Source organism: Planococcus citri, chromosome 1, assembly GCF_950023065.1.
Source record: "Planococcus citri chromosome 1, ihPlaCitr1.1, whole genome shotgun sequence".
Classification (NCBI taxonomy): Eukaryota; Metazoa; Arthropoda; class Insecta; order Hemiptera; family Pseudococcidae; genus Planococcus; species Planococcus citri.
Window position 1 is genome coordinate 30,632,672 of NC_088677.1, and position 14,433 is coordinate 30,647,104.

At 34.1% G+C, this 14,433-nt stretch overlaps 2 protein-coding genes across 3 annotated transcripts; both read right to left on the minus strand.

Moving 5' to 3' along the window:
* Positions 1 to 1,052: 1,052 nt before the first annotated feature.
* LOC135831297 (uncharacterized) lies at positions 1,053 to 5,243 on the minus strand. The gene is made up of 3 exons (XM_065343680.1): positions 5,059 to 5,243; positions 3,936 to 4,865; positions 1,053 to 3,527 (listed from the first exon to the last, which is right to left on the minus strand). Exons 2-3 carry the CDS (start codon positions 4,816 to 4,818, stop codon positions 1,210 to 1,212), a joined length of 3,201 nt encoding a protein of 1,066 aa, XP_065199752.1. The 5' UTR covers positions 4,819 to 4,865; positions 5,059 to 5,243; the 3' UTR covers positions 1,053 to 1,209.
* A 4,741-nt stretch (positions 5,244 to 9,984) lies between these two features.
* Positions 9,985 to 14,158, minus strand: LOC135831299 (uncharacterized). 2 transcript variants are annotated; one of them, XM_065343682.1, is made up of 3 exons: positions 14,005 to 14,158; positions 12,917 to 13,844; positions 9,985 to 12,440 (listed from the first exon to the last, which is right to left on the minus strand). In XM_065343682.1, exons 2-3 carry the CDS (start codon positions 13,797 to 13,799, stop codon positions 10,153 to 10,155), a joined length of 3,171 nt encoding a protein of 1,056 aa, XP_065199754.1. In that variant the 5' UTR covers positions 13,800 to 13,844; positions 14,005 to 14,158; the 3' UTR covers positions 9,985 to 10,152. The 2 variants fall into 2 exon arrangements, with proteins under 2 accessions (XP_065199754.1, XP_065199755.1); XM_065343683.1 differs by having other exon boundaries at positions 14,001 to 14,155.
* Between the last annotated feature and the right edge of the window lie 275 nt (positions 14,159 to 14,433).

Sequence of the window (14,433 nt, forward strand, 5' to 3'; positions counted from 1 at the left end):
GAAATGTTTCGAAAACACCTCTGAAAATAAACCTGCAAATTACCTACCTACATTTTTATAGGCAACGTAACAATTCGTGTGTTAATCAAATTACATAACCAGTTCGCCGTAAATACGAAAGGTAAGTAGGTAGAGGTACATAATATTTTTTTTATAAGAAAAACTATCGAATTGGATTGTGAATTTGTGAATCGACTCACAATTTTAGCTGACAATGAGTAAATATTATGGCATCGGCGAATTTATTTTAACAAATTGATTTTCATGCAACGAGTTGTGCTCCTTAAAATCATAGCTCGGTTTGAGCTGAAACCTGAACGGAAATTTTTTGAAGAAAAAAAAGCGCGTTTTCATAACGTTTCTCTGACTAATTGGAGAATGATGAGCACGAAAATGAGTTCAAAATTGAGCACTGAATCACCACCTTCATCACTAATATTCTTATTGGGAATAGAAAGAACTACCTAGTGCTCAAAATTGACACCGATTCAGACACAAAATTATCTCAAGGTTTTGAAAATTAAAATCGAGATAATAAAATTTTCATTTTTTATTTTCCAAATGTTACTCCGGTGAATTTGTTAAAACTGCAAAAAACCACGATTTTCCTAAAAAATTATCTCATTTTGAGGTCCTTTGCCACATCTCTCTGTACGGCCGGGTCGATTGAGAATGTTTCTGATTATAGTTTCCCACTAAAAATAAATTTCTTCATAAATTTTTGTTGAAATTTACGATTCATGTTTTTTATTTTTATTTCTGCTCTAAAATTCATGCTTTCATTAAATATATCTATGTATTTGAATTTTTCAAGTATAACTAAGAAATGAAATAACGGGACGTTGAATTACCAGATTATTCATTACAACTACGAACCAATACCTACTTATTTTTACTAAATACAGCACACAACCCTTTTATTTCAAGTGGTTTGGATGAAACTAGGCAGAAGTTATTACCAAATGCGGAATATTACAGATAAAACAGAATAGGCGAACAAGAATGTTCAATAGTTCATCCTACTTCATAAATAATTTTTCAATTCATGCCAATTAAATAAAGAGAGATAGTATTTATTATTGTGATAATTGTATAATGAACACATAGGTATGTTAAGTAACAATAAGGTAAGTACATAGATAAATTCAAGAACAAATACCTATACATACGAGTACACAGTGGAAAGTATATTATCAGATGTAGGTAATATCAAGATAAAAGACGTGATTTCTTCCAAATGGAGTTAAGTTCACTTCTTGTCCTTTTCTTTTTCACCCTTTCCTTTTCCTTATTTTTCTTTTTCTCAGTCAATCCGACTGTAGTGCACGTTTCGTTACTGGAGCGATGAATGAGAGACATATCAGCATCACAACCTGCATTACCGAATTTGAATTGTGACTGTTTTATCAATACCCATTCTCCTTGCATATCACGCAATTGAAATAGTTTATCATTACACGCGTACAACAGACCGTCATCGTAATGGGTAATGAATGAAACATACCGATCGAAACCATTTTCAGCTCTCAAAGGAAGTGCAATATGGCGCCACGATTGTGATTGCAGATCGAACAAAAATACCATACACTGGACTAATATGGCAATGCCATTTTTAATGTTGGTCAGCTTGGCATCGAATTGACGAGAATCGGGCAAATTAGGCAGATCTGGCAGCATAATCCATCTGCCTTGGTTGAAATTCCACGTTTGTACAACATATTTGCAAGCAAAACGTGATCCCTTGATGGGTATATTGAAAACTCTGTACAGGTTTGTTCCATCACTGGTGAAAAGAGTTATTTTTTTGAAATCAGAATCTCGTGCCACTTTAATTTCTGCATTCGAAATCACTTCCCATCGATTCAATTCCACGTAGTATCTCATTATATCATTTTCTTCACTGGAACAACAGTATACTTGGTTGTTGCAATTTAATAACGTGCTCTTTCCGGGCGAATGAATTCGGGGAATACCGCTCAAAGTGTAGAATTTCTTCGAGGATAAATTGTAAACGAAGAAATCAGATTTATAATAGTTTTTACAAAGCACAAATAAATTATCTTTGATTAGAGTGGCTGAGATTGGACATTTTGGACCAAGAGTACACTCGTAATGAAATCTAAGTGACTTCAATGACGTTATTACGTTCAACTCGGTGTCCAAAACATCACATCTAAATTCCTTGACATCCAACCCCGTATACGAGTAAATAAATAACGGGCTTTCTTTAAGAACCAGATCTGTCGTATTGTTACAACGTGGAACTAATGAAGTTAAAGATAACGTTTCCCATAATTTATTTTTAATCGTCAGTTGTGAGCAGTTATCCAAATTTTGCGGAGTTTCAGTCATTTTATAATCATCGGGATCCATCGTACAATTACGATTTATACTGAAGGCGATCCTAGGTATCAAACGATACCGATTTTTTACATCGTGAACGATCCATTTCGCGCAAACATCCAGGATTTTATAGGGATTTTTCGAAAAGAAATTCGGTAACGTGAGCAAATTCTCCAGCACGTTGCAGGAAATTGTGCAGAATTGCGATTCGTCCACATTAGGCCATGTGGCAACCATGCGCTTGCATAAAAGGATTCCATGTTCGTGATCGAACTTCTCTTTTCCTCGAGTGAAATCCAATAACTTGGTAATAGTTTCTTCCGTCAATACAGATTCGTTTTCCATAAACCGTTTCATGCATCGATTCGTTAATTTCTCAAACTGCATGTTTTCGCTGGCATACAATACTTGAAAAATATTATCAGGTAGTCTAACACCCAAGTTATTAAGAAACCAGCTCAGCTTTTCTTTCTCCTGTACTTCGTACAAAATTTCAACAATATCTTTGATGTACGACGTCTGAAAATTATTCCCCATCCACAGTACGCAACTACTCGTTAAAGCATCACTTTTCAAGATTTTATTAACTTTCCATATACGACGAATAATATCATACGTCAAATTTTTAGTCGTTTTAAAAAGTAAAATTTTGCATGCCAGTTTAGAAATCCGATTGCAATCCTCACCATCGAGCGAGTAATCTCCTAAAGCGAAATCCAATATCTGGAGAATATCTTCGATGCTCAAATCTTTCGCGTTACTTTCCATCCAAGATAAACTTTTTTCTATTAGTGTATTGATTTTTAAAATCTTTCCCGCTCTCAGTATTTTCATAGATTGCTCGAATGCATTTAACGAAATATCATCGAAATACATGAACTTGACAATCGCGTCGAAAGTATTTTCATCAATATTTATCACATGTTTTTTACCTTTATCTTCGTGGATTGATAATGGCTCGCAGCTTTTGGCTGAAAAAAGGTCTGCAAAATAACCCGATGCCGTTTTCAGCACGCACTGATGAAGTTTATATGTTTTTACACCAGCTTCAATCGTCGCATCGCACAAATATCCGTTTTCCAGCATTTTCGCCAATTTTTCTTTCACATCTCTCCCATTAAGTTTGTGACATACTTTTCTGTACGGTAGGATTGTTTCTTTGCTTATACCTGGATCTTCAGAGTCTGAAAAGTGCAAAGAAGGAAAATTTTAATCGATTCAGTCATAATTTATAGATCGCTCAAGTATTTATAAAGCTTTAACTAAGTAGGAAATCCGCTTCTCCGATTCGACTACAATGCAATTCGATTCCCGCTTTTCAAGAATCAATTCGTCAAACCAGATTTTTTAAAAAGATTTTAGATCTCTTTTTCAGTGTGGGTATTTTGTTATATTAAAAATCTCTAATCTCGAAAAAATTCAAAAATGTCCTTGTTTTATAAACAAATTACTCAAAACTTCCCCACCCCCTCCTCCTGAGACAACTCTCCGTATCGATTTCCACTACTTTACAAATAAAATTTATTTTTAAATTTATTTTTTTTTAATTCAAAAAATATTCTATGATTTGGAATTTAAAACTATTAACCTACCATTAGGGTGAATTTCTCCACTATAATTCAGTAACTGGTGAAAATATCTTCGGATTTGTTCTTCTTTCCTATCACCTTTCATGTTATTCAATCTAGCGTTGACGCAATCAGTATTTATTTGAAGCGAAGACCGATGAAGCCTATAATTCGCAGCATTCGCTAGTTTCACAAAATTATTCAGTCGTTTTTCAACATCGTGAAGGATCCATTTCACACAAACTTGACAGATTATATTCATTTCATCGGAACACGACAATCTGCTTACATCTTGTTGAATCTTGATAATATCAATGAGATCATCGAGAGGTAAAATCAGAAATTCTGGATAATTTACGAAATCCGTGAAATGACAGGATAAGTAGTAATAAAGATAGAAGTTCAGATCTTTGAAATCTCGATTCGTTGCAATTAACCTATACAATTCGAGCATTTGTGTATCGAAAGGCATATCTTGTTTCGTGTACGTCTTCATGAACTCTTCGAATGGTTCCAAATTGATTTCCATTTCCAAGTAATCCATGGCTATCAGTAATGAAACGTAAGTGTTGGCATTTATAAGCGACTTTAGATCTTTTCCATTAATTACGTCGATTATGGCAGAGAACGTGTTGCTGTCAAAAGCATGAATTTCCACAAGCTCGCGATCTTTCTCGACGAAACCCTCGACGAATAATTTTTCGAAGTAGTTGGATACTAGAGCTAGTTGTAAGCGATTCATAGGATAAATTGCTTCTCCAACTTTTACAGATACGTCATGGCATTTAGAGTATTCCCCGGCTACATTTATGGGTCCGGGCGAAGGTTCCGGTGGTTTTGAAACACTGTGTTTGTAGTACAAGTAGCACTGGTCTGGAGAGTGTTGGTTTTTAGACCAACGTGACATCTGGACTGTAAATGAGATCCTTCTATTAAACGAATTCTCGAATCAACCTATCAAACAAAAACAGGATTTGAAAATAGTTAATGTGGTAATCTGTTCTGAAGATGAGTTGAAAAAATATTTTGATGAAATAGTGATGACAAAGTATATTTTTGTAGGTAAATATGTAACGTTTGTTTACAAAGGAACCTTGATACTTCTAAATGTGGTTATTTTTCTACGAAAATATTCTTACTTACGTACCTTTTAGGCTATTGCAAGTCCTTTTTTTGTCAGATGATCATAAATATTAATTTTATTAATTACTAGTATTACTACATCAATTTTGATCCTTTTGCCGAAGTTTTACTTTTATCATGTTTGGTTTTCTTATCGAGGATCTTATCAAATCATGTTTACAAACACAGATTCTCATTTTCCAATGCGGTCACAAAGAGCGCGCTAGTGCGCACCCGTCTCGAGGTAATTTTTTTCGATTTCACTTTTCACTTTTCACTTTTCACTGTTTAGTGTTTTCAGTCATTCAGTTTCAGTGATTGATTAATTTGGGCGGTCGAGGATTTTGGCCCTAGGGCAACCTGCAACCTGCCACGAATACAATTGACTATTTTGATTTTCGAAGTTGAACATGAAAAATGAAATAATTAAACTGTAATTTAATTTTAATAAAATAAGGTAGGTCGACTGGCCCAGGGGGGGGGGAGGGAGATCTTATGGCAGATGGCTAGGCTATCTCTAGATTCTCCATGATCCGTTGTATTTCACTTTCACTATCCTATTTCTCTAATTTTCCAATGATTTAAATACCCAATCGAAAATTTAATTAAAATAAAATATTGGTACCCTACTAGTACGAGTAAGGCATAGGTACCTAAATAAACTGAATTTCAAGAAAATGGAAATATGTTCCACAAGAACCAAAATCCGAGTCGCGAAGGCAGTTTCGCCTCAGGCCTCACTTATTGCATCTACTTCAGCCTTTCAACAACTTTCCAACTTCATTTGGTAAACCTTTGCGGATAATTTAAACTTTCAAAAATTTCTGGAGCCTCCAGAAGTGCTCAAAACGATTCGAAACCGTTTCCAATTGATTGTGGGAGGGGGGGGGGTGGATAGATACCAAATTTCTATTTTATTAGGGCAATTCGATAAATTTTAATTTTTTCAATGGTTCAAATTTAAATTGTATAATCCCAATCCTTATTCCTGAAAAACATTTTTTTGGCGGTTTTATTCAGTTTTTAAATAAAATAGGTAACAAGGAACACAAGACGCCTAAGCTGTTGAAAAAGCTACCATAGTGGTACATTTTTTAATTTTTTTTTTAGATTTCAACAAAACCTAGGTACTCTTATTTTTTTAACGAACTTCAACTCAACCGCTAAACTTGAAACAATCCCTTTTTGGTCTTCCTGGAGTCGATGTCCTGCCACGTTTTAGTTCTATTCAGGATTCAAATTAGTAGGTACCCTGAAAGGTACATTACATACCTAAGTATACATAACGTGAACGAAGGAGCCTTGAGTAAATGTGAACTAGTTACCCAAAGTGGTATGTCGTGCTAAGTTTAATTTTTTGGCCATCCAAAAAATTTTAGAATTTTGGAAAAAATTGAAAACTTACCAAAGGCTGCCAGAATGGTTCGAATAAGTATGTAGGTAGTAGATAAAAATGATTAGAATTCGCTTTCACATGTTCAGTAATCAACCTCAACATGATTGAATAGGTATAGGTAGGTACCTAAACTTACAATAAAGAACATAAAAAATGTACAACCATTATGCATTTAGGTACCTATGTTGCTTTCATAATAATTCACAATTTACTGCCAGCCCCAATTTTTTGAATAGCTATATTGAAAACCGAAGTCAAGCATAAAAAATAAAAATGATTAATTAATTTGTTCTTCTGTCATTCGTTCATTAGTGTGCAGGTGCAGGTAGCGTTGTTAAAACCAGTAGGTATATAGAAATTGGACCATTATTTACACACATGCCTTCGTGTATTTTGCTGTATAGTTTGCTGAGTCGGTAAAAAACGAATACAAGACTTGGAAAGACTTCAAAACTTCTGCAATAATCATGATCATGAATTTTAAAACATTATTTGACGCGTGTTTCGTATTTCAAATTTATTTTATATCTGCAACCCTATCTGAAAATGTAATAGGTCCCAATGAGTGTAATTTGAATAAAAAAGCAAACATTCGTTTTCCGGACAAAATAAGAAATCAGTACATAAGCGAACGTGGACTGAGCGGTGAGTAAGTCTTCATCTTCAGCTAGATACGAGTAAGTAGGTACCTACTTATACCTATAAAATGATTATCTAGAGAACAATTTCGTGCGCTTCATTTTTCAATTTTTCAAGACTTTTAAAAAATACTTTGGCTTAAGTTTTTTGTAAAAAGAAAAAAAAATCAAAATGAGGTAAAATTAGGAAATTGAGCTAAAATTTACTTTCTGTCCTATTTAAGATCTTCCAAATCGATTGGCAATACTTAGTTTCGAGTCTTTCATGAGCCTCCAACGATTTACGGATTTTTCGGTTTTGGAAAAATCACCATAAAGAGGTCAAAATGAAATTCAGCTCCAATGAACCCGAATTATGAACATTTCCGTTTTATTTATGCACAATTTTGGAACATTTGTTCCAACTCGTTCAAATCCATGAGTAATATTATAATTACAGTTTTTTTCCCAAAGAACCACGTGAGATCTCAAAATCCACTGGATACTCAGGAATAGCTCGAAAGGATTATCAATCGATTTCAAATATGAAAAATAATGTAAAAAGCGAAACATTAATATATCTATCTTCATGCTTTCGGAAAATACAAAATTACATACTTAGGTAAGATTTTATTAAGATATTTAATATACAAAAAACCCTTAGAGACTCCAGAACGACTTGAAAGCACCGCCAATTGATTTTGGAGATCAAAAATAGAACACCAAACCAAATTTCAGCTCCCTACTTCATTTTGTGATCAGTGTTTTATAATTCATAGAAGATACATCAGATTTGTTTTTTTTTTTTAAACATCAAAAATTAAAAAAGGAGATTCAGCACTTGAAATTTGGTCTGGTAGTTACCTACTACCTAGTGCATTTCTAAGTAGATACTCGTTCAATTTTTATCCGTCCGTTTCAAAAAATATTTTTGCTAATTGGGATAGCTTAAGCACGAAATTCAACATTCGCCGTAAAATATTTATCAATTTTTCTACTTCCACATTCATTGCAGTAATACGTACCTTGAGAGGAGATGACGAACAGATCAATACTTTGGAAATCGATAAATTAAAAGAAATCTGCCAATGCGTGGCTAAGGCTCATTTTCATAAAAAAGCTGAACTATCTTCGATTAATGTGAACAAAGATTTCGTATATCGCACAAAACCTTTTATTTTAGGGTGTTTTGGATACAACTGGAACGAATACGTCATTAAATGCGAAGTTTCGACTGAAAAATTCTATTTTGCAGAATCTGAAAAGTATTGTTCCAAACGTTATCATCGAAACGTGTATATTTTCAAATTACGCGACGAGGAGTTTGATGTGGATCCGGAAACAGTGTGGAAAGATGAAAAAACAGACAAATGGGTTATTGACTATCCGAAAGGTAACTTTTATGTTCTTTACCCGAATGTACATATGAAAATGTATTTGAAAGACGATAAAAAAAGTGACACATAAGAAATTAAGTAGGTGGCTTATTTAAACGCGAATAAATATGTAGATAATACATTTTTAAATCAATTCAATTTTTTTTTAAATGTAAAACGTTTCATCATCATTAAAATGTCTATCTGAAAAATATCATGAAAATATACAATTTCAGGCAGGTATGTACCTACGTGATTTTTGTGTTTACTGAATCAATTATTGTGATCTAATTAGGTTACCTAATTTCAGAAATACGAGTATGTGTTATTAGCCTGTGTGCATAATGTTTTCATCGTGTTTTTGAAAGAGAAAAATAACAATTCTCATACCACCAGCTTCTTTGCTTAATAAAATAGCTTTCATAAAATTATCATCCTTTCACGGTCTGTCAAAATTAGTTGAAATACCTATCATAAAGTTATGTAAAATTAGAGGCAAGTACATAAGTAAGTATTGCCATAAATCCATATCAAATCTGAATTATTTAGTGAACTCAAAATGTTCAGAAAACACCTTTGAAAATTGAAATATCCCTCTTCTTTCCAAAAAATACTGTACTCAAAATAACCTGCAAATTACCCACCGACATTTTCATAGGCAACGTAACAGTTCGTGTGTTAATCAAATTGCATAACCAGTTCGCCGTAAATACGAAAGGTATTTTTTTGAAAAGAGAAGCTATCGAATTAGATCGTGAATCGAATTGAAATTTTGGCATGGACGAATTGATTTTAACAAATCGATTTTCATGCAATGAGCTGTTCTCTTTAAAATCAAAGCTCATTTTGAGCTGAAAATTGAACGGAAATTTTTTTAAGAAAAAAAAACGCGTTGTAAGTAGATGTACAAATATTTTCTGACTAATTTAAGAGCGATGAGCACGAAAATGAGTTCACAATTGAGCATGAATTGCCACCTTCGAGATCAATATTATTCTTAATGGGAATAGAAAGAGCTAGCGTTCAAAATTTACACCGATTCAGACTAATGATACGCTCTTTGTCAGAAAACAGTCAAACACTTTTATTTCAAGTTTTTGAAAATTAAAATTGAGAAAAATACAGCACACAACCATTTTATTTCAAGTGGTTTGGATGGAGCTGGGCAGAAATTGTCATCAACTGCGGAATTAAAAATGAAATATATATTTTATTTGCCAATTGGCACATAGAACTAGGTATCACGAGTATATATAAAGAACGTTATCATCGAGCCATTCATGTTTTCTAAATTCGAACTGAATGAGAAAGAGCTCAAAAAAGTATGGGAAAGAGCAAACAGAAATAATTCTGTGATTGACCACCCAAATGGTGAATTCAGTTCTTTAACCAATATTAAATTTCATGAAGTATTTTGAAAAATGTAAAAACCATGTTTAAAAACAGAGTAGGCGAACAATAATATTCAATAGTTCATTCCACACAATAAATGATTTACCATTTCTTCAATTTTTATACAAAGTATGTTTCTGATTAGTAGCTTTGACGTCATAACAATTCAATACAAGAAAGAAAGAATTTATTAATCCAGATAATAATGAACACATTACCTATGTTAACATAATACATACCTATATATATACCTACTAGATAACAGAGTTAGAAGATTGAAGAACAAGTACATAGGTATACGAGTTCACAGTCGAAGCTACATTATCAAGTAGGTAATCTCAAGATGTCGAAAGACAAGGTTTCTTACAACTGAGGTCAACTGGAATTTTTTCTCTTTTCTTTTCATCAGACAGCTTGACAGCGGAGCATGTTTCGTTAACGCAGCGATGAATGAGCGCCATATCACATCTTTTATTAACAAAGCCGTATTGTGGATTGTTTTTCAATACCCATTCTCCTTGCAGATCATGCAATTGAAATATGTTACCATCACACGCATACAGCAGGCCGTCATCATAATGAGTAATGAATGAAACCCACCAACCATAATCAGTTTCAGGTCTGAAAGGAAGTGAAACACGCCGCCAGGATTGTGATTGCAGATCGAACAAAAACACAACAGACTGAAATAATACGGCAATACCATTTTTAATGTTGGTCAGCGTGGCACCAACTTGAATAAAAGCTGACGAATTAGGCAGATCTGGTAGCTGAATCCATCTACCTTGGTTGAAATTCCATGTTTGTACAACATATTTGCAAGCAAAACGTGATCCCATGAGAGGTAAAATACTGAAAACTCTGTATAGGTTCGCTCCATCACTGGTATAACGAACCGTATTTTTGAAATCATCGTTTCGTACCACTTCGATTTCCGCATTAAAAATCACTTCCCATCGATTCAATTCGATGGAGTATCTCATTATATCATTTTCTTCGCTGGAACAACAGTACACTTGGTTGTTGCAATTTAATAACGTGCTCTTTCCGGGCGAACGAATTCGGGGAATTCCGCCCAAAGCGTAGAATTTCTTCGAGGATAAATTGTAAACAAAGAATTCAGATGTACAAATAAAATAGTTATTACAAAGCACAAATAAATTATCCTTGATTAGAGCTGCTGTTAATGGACACATTGCACCAAGACTAGACTCGTAATGAAATCTGAGTGACTTCAATGATGTAATTACGTTCAACTCGGCGTCCAAAACATCACATCCAAATTCCTTGACATCCCTTCCAGTATACGATGAAATAAATACTGGGATTTCTTCGAGAGCCAGATTCGTGGTATCGTTACAATGAGGAACTAATGAAGTTGAAGATAGTGTTTCCCATAATTTATCTTTAATCGACTGCTGTGAGCAGTTATCCAAATCTTGCAGAGTTTCAGTAATTTTATTATCATCGGGATTCACCGTACAATTACGATTTATACCAAAGGCGATTCTAGGTATCAAACGATACCGATTTTCTACATCGTGAACGATCCATTTCGCGCAAACATCCAGGATTTCGGAGGGATTTTTCGGAAAGAAATTCGGTAACGTAAGCAAATTCTGCAGCATAGTGTAGGAAATTGTGCAGAATTGCGATTCGTCTATATTAGGCCATGTGGCAACCATGCGCTCGCAAAAAAGAAGTTCATGTTCACGATCGAACTTCTCTTTTCCTCGGGTAAAATCCAATAACTTGGTAATAGTTTCTTCCGTCCGTGCAGATTGGTTTTCCATAAACCATTTCATGCACCGATTCGTTAATTTGTCAAACTCCAGGTTTTCGCTGGCACACAATACTTGAAAAATATTATCAGGTTGTCCAGCACCCAAGTTATTAAGCAACCAGCTCAGACTTTCTTCCTCCTGTACTTCGTACAAAATTTCAATAATATCTTTGATGTACGACGTCTGAAAATTATCCTTCATCCACAGTACGCAACTACTCGTTAAAGTACCACTTTTCAAGATTTTATCAACTTTCCATATACGACGAATAATATCATACGTCAAGTTTTTAATTGTTCTAGAAACTAAAATTTTGCAAGCCAGTTTAGAAATTCGATTAAGCTCTTCACCATCGAATGAGTCATCTCCTACAACAAAATCCAATATTTGGAGAATATCTTCGATGCTCAAATCTTTCGCGTTACTTTCCATCCAAGATAAACTTTTTTTTATTAGTGTATTGATTTTTAAAATCTTTCCCGCTCTCAGTATTTTCATAGATTGCTCGAATGCATTCAACGAAATATCATCGAAATACATGAACTTAACAATGGAGTCGAAAGTATTTTCATCAATATTTATCACATATCTTTTACCTTTATCTTCATGGATTGAGGATGGTTCGCAGTTTTTAGCTGAAAAAAGATCTGCAAAATAACTCGACGCCGTTTTCAGCACGCACTGATGAAGTTCATATGTTTTTTCACCCGCTTCAATCGTCACATCGCACAAATATCCGTTTTCCAGGATCTTGGCCAATTTTTCTTTCACATCAATCCTATTAAGTTTGTGAGATATTTTTCTGGCCGGTAAGCCTACGTCTATACCTGGATCTTCAGAGTCTGAAAAGTACAAAGAAGGAACATTTAATCAATTCAGTAATAATTTATAGACCACTCTAGTATTTTCTACAAAACTTTAACCGAACAGGAAATCCGGTCTGCCGACTTTGCTTAACTGCAAAATTTTTCTAGATATTGTTTTTTTGTGATAATAATTCTAAATGCCATTATAATGGTTAACATTTTACAAAAATAAAAACTGAATACACAGTTCATAATTGTCGTTCAAAATGTCAGAAAATGCACTTGTTTTAAATGTTATAGTTTAAAATTTAGTAATACAAATTCTTAAAGCTGCATTAAAAACTGTTCAAAGTTGTTACCGAAAGTTTGATTTTTTTAAAATAAATATTTTGAGCACTTTTCCAAATACGTTAAGGTGAAATACGAGCACCTGAATGTCTCATCAGTGCACCTATACCGACACACTACACAAATAAAATGTTGTATTTCAGAATTCGAAACTATTGTCTTACCATCAGGATAAATTTCTCCACCATAATTCAATAACTGGCAAAAATATCTTCGGATTTCTTCTTCTTTTCTATCACCTTCCATATTATTCAATCTAGCGTTGACGCAATCAGTATTTATTCGATATGAAAACCGATGTAGCCTATAATTCGTAGCGTTCACCAGTTTCACAAAATTATTCAGTCGTTTTTCAACATCGTGAAGGATCCATTTCACACAAACTTGACTGATTATATTCATCTCATCGGAACCCGACGATCTGCGTACGCCTTTTTGAATTTTGATAATATCAATGAGATCATCGAGAGGTAAACTCAGAAATTCTGGATAATTTACGAAATCCGTGAAATGACATGATAAATAGGAATAAAGATAGAACTTCAGATCTTTGAAATCTCGATTCGTAGCAATTAATCTATACAATTCGAGCATTTGAGTATCAAAAGGCATATCGTGTTCTACAATGTACGCTTTCATGAACTCTTTGAATGGTTCCAAATTGATTTTCATTTGCAGGTAATCCATGGCTACTAGCAATGAAACGTAAGTGTCGGCATTTATAAGCGACTTGAGATCTTTTCCATTAATTACGTCGATTATGGCAGAGAACGTGTTGCTGTCAAAAGCATGAATTTCCACAAGCTCGCGATCTTTCTCGACGAAACCCTCGACGAATAATTTCTCGAAGTAGTTGGATACTAGAGCTAGTTGTAAGCGATTCATAGGATAAATCGCTTCCCCAACTTTTACAGATACGTCGTGACATTTGGAATATTCTCCAGCTACAGTCATGGGTCCGGGCGAAGGTTTTAAATCACGATGTTTGTAGTAGAATTCCCAACGGTCCGGAGAGTGTTCGTCTCTCGACCAACGTACGTGTGACATTTTGGACTACGAATGTGATTCTGCTCAACGAATACTTGAAACAACCTATCAAACAAAAACAGTAATGGAAAATATGTAGTGAATGTGGTAGCTCGGTCTAAGTTGAAAGAATATTTTGACGAAAGTATTTGTATGTTTACAAAGGAACATGAATAGATTCATAAATGAGGTGACTTTTTCTATGAAAATATTGTTACTTACGTACTTATTGAGCTATTGCGGATCCGTTTTCAGCCAAATTATCAAAAATATTAATTATATGTACTAACTATTACATCAATTTTAGTTCTTTTACCACACATTCTCTACTCCTCACCGGGATTAACGTTTGTTTTCTTTATCAATGATCTTATCAGAATGAGAATGGTACATGTTTACAAACACAGTGGTTCTCATAATTCTCATTTGATGGCTTTGAAACATGATTTGAAAGCAGTCACGTAGAGCGCGCTAGTGTCAGCGCTGCCCCCGCGGCCCGCTGCCTACTGCCCAGGGTTGTACAAACATGTTTTAAAAAAAAAAACTTTTTTAGTTTTTTTATTGTTCAAAAGTAAAACGTTTTTTTTGTTTTAAAACAGTTTTTTTTCTTGTTTAAAACTATGTGTTTTAACCACAAATTAAATTAATTTGTTTT